Below are 15,520 nucleotides of genomic sequence, written 5' to 3' on the forward strand. Positions count from 1 at the left end.
AAAAAAAAAAAACAAAAACAAAAATGATTCACTGTCATATTGACACAGTTCGAGGAAGAAGTATTGTTCATGTGGTACTGTTCATAAGGACTGTGTGTGGGTCCACTGAAGACAGCTTGTGTGGACTGAAAATCTTGTAGCTTGGAATTATCATTTAGCAGTTGCTGTTTCCTTAGTTTCTACTTTGGATGATTATGAGGGCCTCTGTTGTTGCGACATGTGGAGTTACTATTTTATTTTAGTTTCTATCCTTGTGATAGGCACTTAGTCGTTAAAAGTCGTAGCAACTAAACGAGTCTTTATTTTATTCAAGTAAGTTTTTTATTTTGTAATAGCAAGGGATCTTCTTTCTGGAATTCCTAAATATCTTGGCAGCCAAGTAACCCCAAACAACAGAAGCCAGAACCGTTGCTAATTTTGAATTGTGGCCACTGGTTATTATAAAGAAAAATAAGGGGCAGCTAACCCGCTAACCCACAGATTTGATGGTTTTGAAAAAAGAACTCTATGTGAGTGTGCTGTGGTGATTCAGTTGCAGCCAAAGTGGTGAGGCTTTGGAGGGAAGGTGGTGAAGCCAAGCCATATCTTTCTCTTTCGTTTTCTTCTTTCTTTTCTGTTCTGCAGGCATTCCAGCAGCTAACTTCTTTTATGATTTATTTAACTCTCTATTGTTGCTCTAATAGCTCCTCTCATCTTCTATTGAAGTACATACTGAGATAGGGTTATTTGAGACAGCGTACATATCTGAACTTCAGTCCTTGTTTTCTGAGAATCTACCGATCAGATTGAGTTGAATTTTCACTCAGTTATTCCCTTTTCTAGCTACTCCATTCTACCCTTATCAGATGTCCACCGTACTGCTATATTATGAGTTATGCTAGCCCTCTTTACTTACTATTTTCTGTCCATGGGTGTTTCTTCTTATCTAACCATTGGTTCTCTTTGAGGAACTCTAATATATTTTAGTTACACTTTTCGCCATGTTTCTTCTTATCTAACCATTAGTTTTTCTTTGATATTTTAACCACTTAATCACCCTATTAGGAACTCTAATATCTGTTTGTTTTAGCCCCATCGGGTTTGTCGTTTTGCAAGTTGTAATCATATTAAGTTTCTGCCCTACGCCTCAGTCTAAAGACTGTGATTCTGGTTTGTAGTGCTCGTCCTAAAAATGTGTTCTATGGAAAAATATGGAGCCCATGGGTCCCTTTCATGAGAACATTTGCACCAACAGGATGCAGGTAACAAGGTGAACAAAGTGGAGACAAACTTCATGCATAGGATGGGACCTTATATGATGATCCAAACATTCATTCCCTCACATGTGCACCATAAGGCATTCATTCCCTCCTATGCACTTAGTAAACAACCGTCAGTAAAAGGTTACTAAAAGCTTACTTTTACTAGAAGAAGGTAGAAAGTAAGGCTTACCGCAAGCTCAAAATCTGGTGTGCCCAGATCTATGCCATCAAGGTCAGGTATTCCGTTGTCGGTGCTGGCATCTCCTTCAGCTGCATCCATCCTTCTACCATTGAAGTCCAGGAAATAAGGGTCATTTCTTACTCCTGGATTATCAATAGGAGCATAAAAATCAAGAATTTCATTGCACAACAGTGAGTCATTCATGCCATTTGGATCAGGGTTCTCGACAGCCTGAGATTCGCCTGCCATCCATGAAATGTCCACCTTGTCATCATCAAGACGAATAGCAGGCAGAGGGGATCGAGGTATCTCTTGGATGAACCCAGATTCCTAATTTACAAGAAAACTTTCAGTGAGGATCCATATAATGGAAGATAAGTTCATCTGAGTGATGGCTCATTCAGCACTACATTTAAAGGCAAAGGTACAAAGAGTATTGATCATTTTCCAAAAATATGTTTCGACTGTTATCCTTAATGCAAAGTAGAAGCTATCCTAAGCAAGACGCATATTACAATTGGTGGATAAGAAAACTCTATATGCCTCACTTGCAGGCAGGTCGCGTACACCACCGGATGGGTCCCATTGGAGATTATGCCATAAAAATTCACCTAACTGATAATCAACATGAGATTGAGATTGATATGATGGGTATAACTAAGTTGGGACAATTTTTCTAGCAGGTCTCCAAGTGATCGGTGATTGGTCCACTCCAGATAGATGCACCATAGACCATGCAAATCACATGCCATTGGTTGACCATCCTTAACAGCTCACCAATGAGAATTTATATTCCCTCATCCAACAGTATGAAATTCAAAATGGCTAGCAAAGGTTGAGTAGCTTACATTATCTACATTGTCTTCATTGTCTTCATCAGATAAAGGACGCTTCCCTCGTTGATGCAGATTAGGAGTATTTGTCCTGGGGGTCTTTGGACTGGCATCCCCTGTCACTCTATCAGGTTGTTCACTGGCCAGATTGACATCACTGTTATCATTTTGCTTCTGCTGCTGTTCATAGAAAATTTTGGAAACTACATATTCACCTTCCTTTTCATCTTCTTCCATTCCTAAATGGTACTGATGCATCTTCCAGTCGAGCTTTTTAGGCTTGGTTCCCTTTTTGGAACATTCATAGAGAACCATTATCTTCTTCCATCCCTTACAAACTCCATTTTCTATTACAGGCTTTGTTTTACCAGTCTTATGCCAGCGGACATCCTCTTCTGTCAAACAATTTTGATTTTGGATTTTGCGGCGTTTGCGGTGGCCAGATGCATATGCATTAGCTGTTCTGTGGAAGAAATGGACAAGGCTTCCATCTTTCTTCGCACCTGAAATAAGATATGGTAATTGCAATCAAGCCTCATGGAAGAGATAAACATACTTCTGTCTGCCGTAAATAAAAGATACCTATTATCCACACAATCTACTTTTTTTATATTTTAAAGTGTATTAGTTGTGTTCTTCATCAGTAGTCCTCAGCCTGGTTTAACTATTTCTGTGAACTAACTTACCATGAAGATTTTTGGGATGCTTATAGTAAATTCCCTCATCCCCCTCAAGTGTCGAAATAAACTCATCAATAAAAAAATGTGGTACTGAATTCCCAAGTCCAACCTTCCCTGCTAAATGTTCTAAAAGCTCTACATCGGATGGATCAAACTTTACACCAGCAGGCAGGCCTGGCCATTCAAGTGAAACCTGCACATTACAAGCTCAATAGCAAAAAAAAAATGATTACTTACAATTTCAAATATCATCTACATATAAACATTAGCTCCATCTATTCCATCGACTTCTCTCTTCTCCTCTTTTCTCTTCTCTTCTTTCTTACGACTAGGTACTGATTCAGGTTCTGTTATTGTTACAGTTAGAAACCCATTACTTAAAAAAAAAAATTAAAAAAAAAAAAAGAAGAAGAAGAAGAAGAAGAAGAAGTAAAAGAGAGGAGATTAGGACAAGTAAGCCAATCCAGAGAGTCAGCAACAACTGCCATGTGGAATCCTGTTAGTGCCTAAAGTAACTGGACATACCATCTAGTCATGGAAACTTTCAGTTCAATCTTACTTCACAGGATGTCAATATAATTTATTTTTTTATAAATAAAGTTTATATAAGAGGAATCAAAATTGTTCAAAATTTAATTCTGTTTGGAGAACAGGAAGTTCTAAAGAAACAACGAAAAGGGTCCTCGAAGTTGGGGCTTATGGAAGTCTCCATCTATCCCACAGTCAGACTAAACCATTCATATCTCTGCATTGAGCAAATAGCTGATTCCGATATTATGGAAACAATTTCCCAAAATTAAAGGAGAAGAGTTTAAACTTGCTATAGGATTGCACCAGAACATTAATCTTTATCATATTCCACTATACTACCCTTCCCTCTAATTCTCGGCTTCAAACAGAGGAATAGTGGAACATGTAATATACAGAGAGGAACATAAACGCAAATAAACTTGGAACAGAGATAATGCGTGAGAAGAGTATACTGGGAATGTGACAAAGATGTGGAAAGAAACTGAAAGAACAGATGAATAGAAGGCACAGCTCCAATCACCCAGTTATGCTTGGTTAATTGCCTTTTGCAACTACCGTAATATGAGTTTAAGTACTTAAAAATATTACAAGAACCATGCCAAAATTCCGTGCTTACACATCCTTCCCCCCTATCACATTAATGTTAAGAATTTATCCCAATTTGCACCATGTAATCTAAATTGCAATGTGGTATGCGCAACAAAAGAATTGCAGTGCAGTGCATCACACCCATAATGTTCTACTAAATAGTGGCATCAAAGCATCAGCATAAGTTTGTGACACGACCGAATGAACTTTACTTTAGATATCAGTGACACTGGTGATTAGATCTCAATCTCTTTTTACATAATGTGATGATGAAAAATTCTCAGCATGAAGACATAAAAAAGGTTATCACATTTAAAGCTTACATCACTGTTATCGATGCGATGATGGCAATTAGGGCATTCCCGATATGCCCCATTTTCTTTGGTTTGAGATGCAGAGAATTGGGTGGCATTTTTAACTTTCCTCGCGATTGTTCTACTGTCAATAAGCCATGTCCTGCACAAATCATGTCTTACAAAGCTAAAGTAAACTGTTGACCATAGAATATATCAACTCCTAAAAGGGAATTGCTTCATGAACAATAAAATGTTTAGCAAGCAGCATTCATGCATGAGGAATGTCCAACTTGATATAACAACACAAGACCTAAACAGTAAACTTCAAAAACTATTAATTTCAATGGAAATGTATACCAGAAAGCTGCAAGCGATGGGGCGAAGAAAATAAGTGTCCGTTTTATTCCCTTTGAAAGCTTAGATTAAATGGGCAGGAAATGTTGCAGAGGAGCAATATTATAACTAAAGCCTAAAAGAAGTGCCCCCCCCCCCACCCAAAATAAATAAATAAATAATACCCCGAGAGTTGCTTAATCAAACATCAGAAGCTTCACTCTACTCTGCAACTGAAAAGGTCGAGCTACCATAAAGGGAGATTTGATGCCTTGGGCTGTTTTATATTTATCTTATTCACTCGATATTATGTACAAGACGATTTCTCATTGGAGATGTCAAAAGCCCAATGAGAATAACGATCCCCTGTACATTCGTAGATTTCACTTACAATTTGAAGAATAAGCACAGGCTCTAGGGGAAAAAAAATCTGAGAGAGGGAATCAATTAAGAAAATCTTCCAGTGAAGTAGATCTCTCAACTCAAGCAAGCACAAAGGAGGACAAAATAAGACGATAATTCCAATTTTGAAAGATTTCAGATCGGAAAATCAAACACATATGAGTTCTACATTGAAGACGATGAATCAATCATAAATTCTTCCAAACAATAGAAAAGTAGGCATTCGAATTCTTACTTCGGCATATCATACAGAGGAGGAGGGAGAGTGAAAGAGAACGAGTTGGGCGACAGAAGCGGAGAGCAGAGACTGAAAAGTTAGAAGGGAAAGAGGAGTTTGATATGAACTTTCCCCTTCTCCACTGGTTGAAGTAAACGAGTGAAGAAAGAGCGGGAAAACTAGCTCAGGTAACGTCGGAGAGAGGCTCGATTTCGAAGCGATAGCCTCGGGTGAAATTCTCCAATGACCACCGTTGACCGAACCTATATACGAGCCTTAGGTTCGGTTTCATTTTACGTAGAACGCGATGCAGTGAATCCTTGCAGTAAAGTAGGGAAGACTAGACTCCAGAGTCCAGACCATCTAGCTGACTTGCTCCCCAAGCCATATAAGGAAACCTTATACAGTACCCTAAGTTGACACACATATCAAACGTCATCCAATAAGCACAGGTGGATTGGATTAAAACCGGTCATCTAATGGATCCCACCAAATCCCTATATGGATGAGTTATAGATTAGATGCCCTTTGGATGGGATAATAAGGATGTCCGAAGTCCAGTGCATCAGAGCCTCGGCACTGATCACTGTTAGTTAAAACGCGTTCTCGTTTTTTTGCCGTTTAAAACGGGTTTTCCTGTATGCTTTTATACAATCCAGAAAAAAACGGAAACAACAAAATAATCCGTTTTAAACGGCTATTTTAAAAGCGTATCCGTTTTTTAAGGGTAAAATATGAATTTTATTAAAAAAATTTAATTAATTAAAAAATAAAATAAAATAAAATAAAAAACTTATTAGTAAAAGTGAAAAGTGAAGACAATATGATACTTGATTTTTTGTTTTTAACTTCCATACTATCTATAAGAGAAAAATCTCATCTTCTTATAGCCCATTGAGTAAGGAGAAGCTAAAGCTAGCAACATCTCATTTTCTTGTAGTCCATTGGGCCATTTTATCTTGGGACTCCTAGAGCTTTTGGAATATTAGATGCATGTATACAAGTAATAATCTCTCAAATTGCATGAGTATACTACCGTTTTTTTGGTTTCGTTTTTTTTTTAAACTACACGTTTAATACTCGTACCGTTCGTTTTCGTCCATTTGCAGTTCCCTGTTTTTTTTTTACCTTTTTTTGACCGTACCGTTCGTCCTTTTTATCTGTTTAAAACTCGTACCGTACATTTTTGTTTTGTTGCCGTTCCCGTTTTAACTAACAGTGGCACTGATATGCCATTGTAGTGAGTTATAAACGATTTTTGGGAGGGTCGGTCTCAGTGTCACATCAATGGATCGGGGGGTTCTACCAAGTCAGCTTTCCTTGATGCCGATTGGATTCTTTGAACAGATATTCACAATCCATTGAATCCAATACAACATCGGTACTGGAAAAAACTTTTATGCACATTACAGTTCACCAATTGCACTGGACAATTGTTCTGAAAACCTGATTGTGGCTAAGGGTATCTAAGTTCGGATCGAACCCATTGAATCAATCGAGATCAGCTAATTCAGCATGGACCGTTTTCTTATTAGTTTGGTTTTGATTTCTACCAATTCCATAAAGCTTCAATCTGAAACCAAACCGGACCATCCAAATGCATTGGCCAAAAATAAAACAACAGACCGAACCCAATGAAAACCGACATTGTACCGATATTAATCAGATAAAAAATCAAAACCCTATTCAATTTCTGTAATAGTTTCATTCGAATTCATACAAGATTTTGATAATTCAGTTTAAATTCGTTTTTAAATGGATTAAGTGTTGAAACAAAGTTGTGAAGAAAATCACAACCTCATGAAGATAGAATACCTCTCTAATCTTATTTTATATAATTCAATTGGGTAAATTTTAAGTTTGATTTATAAGAGTTACATTTTATTGATTCGATTCAATTAGTATTTTAATCTTAAAGCAAAACCAAACCTAACGGAATGAGATTTCACTTTTCAAAACCAAAATCAAACCAATTTTTTTAAACGGTCGGTTCTGAATTTCGATTCCAATTCTAAATTTAAACACTTAGAATATGATACGTGGCAATAGAAAAAACTTCGTAGACCTGTTGGATAGGAAAGACTATTTTTTATTTTTTTAATTAAAAATGAGTATTTTATCGAACCAGTTGGGCTAACTGGCTATGGCACATCAAGTGTAAAGAGAGGCCAGACCCACCCAGCCCTTTAAATCACGAGACTCATTCTGGCCCAAGTACAGTAATTTAATCAGCTCAAATTGGGCCTAGTTTGGTCCAATGGACATATCGGTTTTGGGTCTCATGGAGGAGAAAAAAGAGCCCATTAAGTAGAAGGTCCATTATACCATGGGTAGGCTCTGATGGAATTGGAAGACAGAACTTGGGAATGGCAAGGGGCTCTACTTGTAAGTCCACATTTTGAAAAGCCCACCAAAAAAAAAAATTGGCCCCAAAAGCCCAAAAATCAGAGGACTATGCACGTGGCATACGTTGGTTGGTTCCTAAAACCAAAATGGTGCCACGTGGCAGGTCGATATGTTACTGTTTCTTGTTTATGCTTCAAATCAACCAAACAAGTGAGATATAGAAGTTGTCTCTATGTAATTTCAAGTAGGCATTTGGCATAACCAATCGCTATACTATCCGACGAGAGACAGTGAAGTGACTATCATGCATGGGTGGATTGATGTGGTGGCCAAGTGGACAAGTCCTTGAATGGCCAAGTGGGCTTCCATGAGTGGTCACTCTCATTGTTCCCTCATTCAAAAGTTTTACAAAACGATAAATATTCTCTTTTATCCGCACAAGGGGGTTGTAAATAGATGGGGACAAGTGGAAAAGAATCAGGAGGACAGAAAGACAAATTCCCACGTGTGATCTTGTACTGGGCTTCTGATATTCCTCAAATCCTTAGTTCGTAGGCCCAACCCAAATCCATCGCTAACTTGGCTTCTCTGTGTATTGCCAGCCTATGTAATGCTTAAATGCCTGACCGTATGGCCCTGACACCAGCCCAATTCTTCTCTCTCCACACATTTTCTAATATTTTTTTTAGGGAAAATGTTTTCTTTCACTGATTGGTGAAGAAAGTGACACTCAGGATGTGATCCCTAATCTCCTCCCTCTATTGTATGCTTTTAATGGGCCACGGTAAATTGATGCTCATTCACAGTGGCCTCAGAAAAATTCCATCATTTTTTTAGTTACCTGAATCATCATTCTCTACTGGAATTCAGAAAAGAAAATCATTTCTCACCTTCCTTATATTTTGGCATCACCTTACATCAAGTCTCTTATCAACCAAATATCTTATTGACCAGATTTCTTTCACACACACATATCAGTTCAACCAAGAAAAATTTATCTCACTTTAGTTCTAACCAATTGGAGTCATCAAGTTTTTAAAAATTTAATCTTATAATCCTTGGTTGAAACACTATGATGGGAATTATAACATTTCATCAGCATCGCGTAAAGATGGGTTCTTGATAAATAGTGAGATAATTGTCATTGAATGATTCAAATTAATCTTAGAAAGATATATGAAAGATACTACATCGTTCTACTTTATCTAAAGATTTGAATGACGGAGACGAAAAGCAACCCTCATAGCTTTTTATTTTTATTTTTTTGGATTGTCCATGACCATACCTTTCTATGTAAGAACATAAGTGTAAACTAAAGGACCTTGATGTTTATCTGTGTTGGCCGATTCCGATGTAGATTTGCACTTTTTTATCCTTATACCACAAAATAAAAAGGCATTGAATATCATAATTATGATTGATCATTACATTTCTTTTCCCTTTCCTTGAGATACCCTTACAAGATGACTTTGGCTTGAATTCAAGCTTAATTTCTTCTTTTGAAAGAAGGGGAAAAAAGAAGAAAAGGAGCAAAGATACATTGACAATCAAAGTTTACATTTTGAAATTCTTCTCTGTTCTTTACTTTATAAAGAAAGAGGTGCCCTTTTTTTTTGGATACGTAAGATAAAGATTAATTTCAATGAAGATCGAAGAATTATAATTTATGATAAATACAATAATCATCATCTTTTTGTACAAGACTGATTTGTAAAGCAAGATATTAGACGATATATGACATGAGGAGTTCTTCATCCCCATATGAAAAAGAAGCAAAATAATTTGTAGGTTCATTTGATTCCCGCAAACATGTTTGAAGCTAGAATAGTCAAAGCATCACTGAAATGTAAAATAGCACTCTTCAAAATCTTTTTTTTACTTTGCTTTCCAGTCAGAGTCTCTTGCTTCTGAAATTTTTTAAATTCACAATGAACAAAATCCAAAATTAGTTGAATAATCTGCAACTTGATTGTATCCCTTATCATTGTGAACAATTTTCATTTAGGACTGATGATCAAGAGGCTCTTACGAGAATCGCTAGGTATGTAGGAAAGAAAAGTATGCAATATTTATTACTTGGGCCATTTTTTTGTTGTCAAGAAATAATAAAAATAAAAAATAAAAAATTTTGAATTTGAGGATAGAGATGGACACATAATCACTAATTGCATTATGATGAAAAAAAAAAAAACTCATGATGTTAGATCAATTTTTCTTCTTCTTTTTTGTTTTTTTATTTGGGGGGGATCCATTCCTACTTCTACTAACAAATATATTTGAAAGAAAGAATAAAACTCAACAAATTTGAAAGGTCCTTCAGATCCATCACTGAGTTATTGAACCAACACCCCAAAAAAAAAAAAAAAAAAAAAAAAAAATTCTGTCAATGGGCCAAGCAACAAAAAAGAAAGGAACTTAATCTCAATACATTATACCAAAAGTAAGGATCACAGTTCAGCAAATCAAAGGGAAACAGGAAACTAAGCATTTCCTTTGCATAAGTGTAGAATGATTGGTGTTGTGATCGTAAATATTGAGTCTTGGAATTCAAAAGCATACTTTAGCAGTTCATATCATTGGGATAGCTAATTGTGTCAATAAATATTAGAGAGAGAGAGAGAGAGAGAGAGAGAGAGAGAGAGAGAGAGAGAGAGAGAGAGAGAGGAAAACTCTTAATTATTAGCCTTGAGATTACCTCAAGAGGACACCTTTGTTAGGTATAGTAGTTGTAACTAAAGATGAACCTGATGATTAAGGATGCATGATATCTAGTCAGGTGATGGACAAGACCCTTCGCCACTCTCCCTTATAGAGAAAAACAGTATGAGCAAGATGAGTTTGAAATAAATGTAGGGTAGAGAGGAGAAATTTTAAGAAGAGAAAATGGAAGGATCGAGTCATGCATGGTGGGAGTGGGACAGGTAATTAGTAATACTAATGATGCACTTAAAACAGTTAGTAACACTAATGATGCACTTAAGTCTCTGTAATATTATTAATCCTCCATGTCTAAGCATCATCTTTTCCTTCTCTGTGGATATTATTATTCTTCAGAAGTGATAATAGATTTACAGAAAGGAAAAGAATAATGTGTCTTCATCACACTCATGCTGTCTAGCATGCGTTGCGTTGCATGCCATTTTTTTTGTTTTATGGAAAAGGACCAATCAAAGAGAGTTTCATTGCTGTGTGTGTGTTTCATTGTCCACTCCTAGCTACAAGCACTATACGTACGTACCATTAATCCATTTTGAGTAGTAACCTCTTGTTGGGATGAAATTTTGCTATTATTTGGGTTCTAAGAGTTTTTCTGATATCCAGGCTTGCTGTCAAAGAAATGAAATCTTGAAGGATATCTGTAAATCCAAAGAGAAAGTGAATTATTTCATTTACTTGGCTGGGAGACTTTGGTGGTAGCAAAATTCCCCCCCCCTCCCATTGGTATTTTTTTTTTTGGGGCATTGTGAAATTGAGGTGAATTTACATCTACAGAAAGAAATTAAGCAAACAATAATACACAACATGATGAATTTATATGGTTCAGTATAAATGCCTACATCCATCGAGAGAAAGTCAAAGAAACTTTTTACATCATTCTCCACCTTGTAAAGTGATTTCTCTTGCTTGTATTTGGACTTTTCCACATAAAGACAACACATAGAGAACTTAAAAACCCTAATCACCACTTAATTACAATTATAATTTGTATATGTAATGGCCCTAAAATTCAACCCAAATAAAAATACAAGTTCAAAAATAATTATATAGAATATTAACCTCAAGTAGCGTAGTTGGCAAGGGACCTTTGCCTCAGAATGTATGTGGTTTTGATTCTCATTCAAGTATTCAACCCTCAATATGATTCGGTCCATGTGATTCCACAGGACAAGTCATATTGAAGACCTAAATACCTTGCTTTTTACCAAAAAAAATACATGTCATTAGTCAAAAAAAAAAAATTTATATAAAACATTACAGAATTCAAGACATAAGAGTCTAAGACTATGCATAGCAAGCATTGCTTCCAGAGACAGAGAGTATGAGTATTGAGTAATTATATGTAGTGATTAGTTAGGAGGACGAAAAGTCAAACATAGGATCAAACGCATTATTCTATGTCTTAGACGGTCAAAAAGATTAGCAATCCATTCTTTTTAAATTGGTAATTAGAATTATTAATCCATTCACCATGAGCAAAGGAAGACTAAAATACGTGATTTTAATTCTTTTGAGAGAGAGAGAGAGAGATTATCATAGAGGAATTCATATCTCTAGGACCATTAGAGAAAATGCTGAAAGAGACTGAAATTTCGTTGCAAGTCTACCTCATTGCAGGTTCCTGTCGTTGTGACATCATATATCTCAAACATACATACACCTAGATGAGTGGAAATAGAAAAGATAAGGGAATCTCCATTATCATCTCTAATTTGTATTGCTAATTTTAAATTGGGAGAGGGTTTTCAATCAAGTGGCATAGGAAACAGATCAATAAAGATAAACGAAATGGTTTGGTGCATAGGGGCTTAAAAGTTATTATATGGAGAAAAGAGAATGGGTTGCACCTTTTTTTAATGAATCTTTTCTCAGCTAGATTAAATGGATTCATGCCAATTTGATTGTGGATTGACGACATGAGGTGTGACATTTTATGTAAGTATTCTCTCTAAATATAAGTAGCAGGGGAAAAGGGATAATTCATACACTACCATCACTTAATAGAATCCCCACCAATTGTCACACGATTCATCATCAAGGAGTCCACATGCCAAGAATGAGAGAACTTGTCAAAAGGAGAGAGTGTGTGAGAGGACTTGTTCACACTGATAGTCTGTATAACTATTTTCATATAAGCAAACTTTCTTTCTCTTTTTAAGGTAAAAAAAATAAGGAAAAAAGAATCTTGTCAGTATGAAGTAGGAAATGCCAAAACTTGTGCAAGTTTGAAAAGACAGTGCTACCCCTTGTGTGTGCTGAAGAAACTCTCGTGCACTCTCACATTGGCCTACATGTTTGACGTACTCTAAGTGAGATTGGTAGAGTTCTTTCACCCAACAAGTAATTATTAAATGGAAAAAAAATTGCTACCAAAGTAGTGTGAAAATTTTATGCACATTGTCGGATCTTATACATTATCTTCTGAATAAAAAAAAAAATACACACTATTTACTAAGTAATTCGATTCTCTATCTCGTCATTGGTGGGAAACTGCACCCTAGAGTGATAGCTATTCCTCTCCCTTATAAAATACTTTATAAATGAATAAAAATCGATTGAATAAACTCGATAAGTGATTATTAGTCAGGCACCGAGAGTGAGGCAGGGTTGGTCTTTTCCTCTAAAAAAGTCTTATTAGAAGGTAGGCTTTACACGTAGTGGCGTAGTGCTATGAAAATAATGTTAAGAAGAGACATAATGATAGCAATAAAGGTCTTTGAAGAACAAATTAATTGAAAAAATGACATTTCTTGTTTTTTTCCTTTCCGTCCTTCATTTTGTTAGGATTTTCTTTTTTGGGGTAAGCTTTTGGTAGGAATTAAAAGGAAGACTTTAATGTTGTAAAAGGTGCTACATCCGGGTGATATTTCAAGCAAGATGGCAACATCCCATGTGGCATGTATATGGGCATAGAAAAACACGTGGCAAATTAAAGACATGAATCCACCATCATCATTTATCTGGTGAGACTAGTAGCCGTTTGATTTTATTTTGACAAACATGTTTTTTCCTTTTTGTTTTTTTTCGCTTAGAAACAGAAAAACACCTTTGAAACTGTTTCATTTTTTCTGTTTTGTTTCACTTGTTTTTTGAAATAGATTTAGAAATTTACATTTATTTCTATGTCTAAAAATAGGAATGAAGAAACAAGTTAAACTTATTTTTCTGTTTCTAAAAACAAGTGGAAGGGGCAAAAATTGTGAAAAACTCGATACTCCACTCGACCTACCCATCCCCAATCCATTGTTGAAATTTCTCACTATCCAGAAGCGGCGACTCCAACCTAGGTGTCTGAAGCTCACAGTTGTGGACTGTCTTCATCATCCTTCTGAAGCTCATCCTCACAAAGCATGCTTGCAATTCTAACGTCATGCCTTCATTCATGAGTTGCATATCTATAACTTTGTGCCTTCACTCATGAGTTGCATATCTGCAAAGTCGTGCTTTCACTCGTATCTTGAACCCAACTACACTGTTGAAAACGTTTCGGGAAAAAAAAAATCAAACACCTTTTTATATTTCCAAAAAATTCATTTCTTAGCATAGAAACGGAAAAAACCGTTTCTATGTGTTTCTGTTGTTTCTAGACATAGAAACAACAGAATCAAAATCAAACGGGTCCTTACCTCCTATGAAGCCAAATCAAACAGTGATGGATGTCTTTGTAAATAGAAAAGAAAGGTGAGAAGAAGAGAGCTTATGATCTTATTATCTATTGTTAATGAAATAACTTTCATCTTATTGTTGTTATAGACACTGTCGAATTATATATATTTTTGTGTTGTGATTGTCTAATTTTTGTGTCGAGGGTTATGAAAAGATTGAATTGACCAATGCTGATCCTGATCTAAATCAGATAAAAATAGTCCATAATCAGTGTCAAAAACCCTAAAATTAGTTCAAAACATTCAGAATCAAGAAGAATCACGATTGATTTTTAATTCAAATTGACAGAGATTCAAATTTCTGAAACAATGCTTGTCCCCACCACCCACCAAACAGGAATGAGAATCTCTTTCACAATTCACTAACACCTTAATGACAACTTAAAGACAAATTAATTAGTTGTGCTTGTCAATAACCCCTAATGTATCCTTTTCAGCAATGGTAAAATCAAAGGCAGCAGATAGTTCCCTTGTTATTATCTTTTGAGGCAAGGCATCCTCTGAGTCAAAAGAAAAGACTTATACAAATACCTAACCTCTCTGCACCTAATGCCTTAGACATTAGTGCCTCTGCCTAGCAACTACTACTAGCAAAGCAAGATATTAGGGATGAGTGAGGATGGGATCAATGGATGTGGGCCAAACTAATACAAATGGCTTTCAAAATTTCATGATCAAATAGTATCAAACTCCCTATAGTGACGCATGGTTTGCATCACCCATGAAAGGCTTATCCACAATATCCATTTTCTACAATTCATGTGGACCAGAATAGAAGTTCATATATATTAGAGATTAATGAAAGATCAAAACACACATCATTTGCAATCCAATTATAGTTTAAGAAAATAAAAATACTAAAAAGGATAAGGGTTTGAAGCAGTCATATTCATCTTCCGAGTTTCACGGTCAAATTTCTTTGAATCATGCTATACCCTCGAATTCTCGACATAATATTAAAGAATCAAAACTTGTGATTTTTCATGGCCTAACACTGGGGAGTTGATGCAACGAGAGGTTCCATGGTCAAGAAGATGAGGAGAATTTAATCCTATATCGATCATAGAATGAATTACTGTTAAGAATGATCATTTGATCTTAAAGCTTGAGCTTTAGAATTAGATATTAAAATTAGCCAATGTGAAATTATTCTAACATATATTGTAATGAGCTTACTTCTAATTCCACTAAATTAAAAGAAAAGAAAAAAAAAAAAATTGAACCCCAAGATAGGAAAACTAAAAGGGAAGAATAAAGAAATGAAGATTGAAGGGTGGGGGTGGGGTTGCTTTAGGCAGAGCAGTGACTTTGAATGACGAACCCTTCGGCTTTTTGAAATTAGCCGGTGATACCACTTACACCACTGGCTTTTAAACCTTTTTCAAGAGGCTAAGTGAGACACTGAGGGCCCCTCACCTCTCCCTTTCTATTCTTCTAGTAGAGTCCCAGTCCCCCACACTGAGTTTAGCTTACAGCCTTAGATTGATTA

The 15,520-nt window shown here is 35.9% G+C and overlaps 1 protein-coding gene across 1 annotated transcript in view; it reads right to left on the reverse strand.

Moving 5' to 3' along the window:
• LOC122075966 (NAC domain-containing protein 73-like) overlaps positions 1-5,470 on the reverse strand; it is a 6,465-nt gene extending 995 nt beyond the window's left edge. Inside the window, exons 1-5 of the mRNA XM_042641200.1 lie at positions 5,321-5,470; positions 4,378-4,510; positions 2,942-3,128; positions 2,271-2,758; positions 1,432-1,752 (exon numbers count right to left, since the gene is read on the reverse strand). Of these exons, the coding sequence (XP_042497134.1) occupies positions 1,432-1,752; positions 2,271-2,758; positions 2,942-3,128; positions 4,378-4,510; positions 5,321-5,328 (1,137 nt within the window). The 5' untranslated portion in view covers positions 5,329-5,470. The remainder of the gene's footprint in view (positions 1-1,431; positions 1,753-2,270; positions 2,759-2,941; positions 3,129-4,377; positions 4,511-5,320) is intronic.
• Between the last annotated feature and the right edge of the window lie 10,050 nt (positions 5,471-15,520).

Source organism: Macadamia integrifolia, chromosome 4, assembly GCF_013358625.1.
Source record: "Macadamia integrifolia cultivar HAES 741 chromosome 4, SCU_Mint_v3, whole genome shotgun sequence".
Lineage (NCBI taxonomy): Eukaryota > Viridiplantae > Streptophyta > Magnoliopsida > Proteales > Proteaceae > Macadamia > Macadamia integrifolia.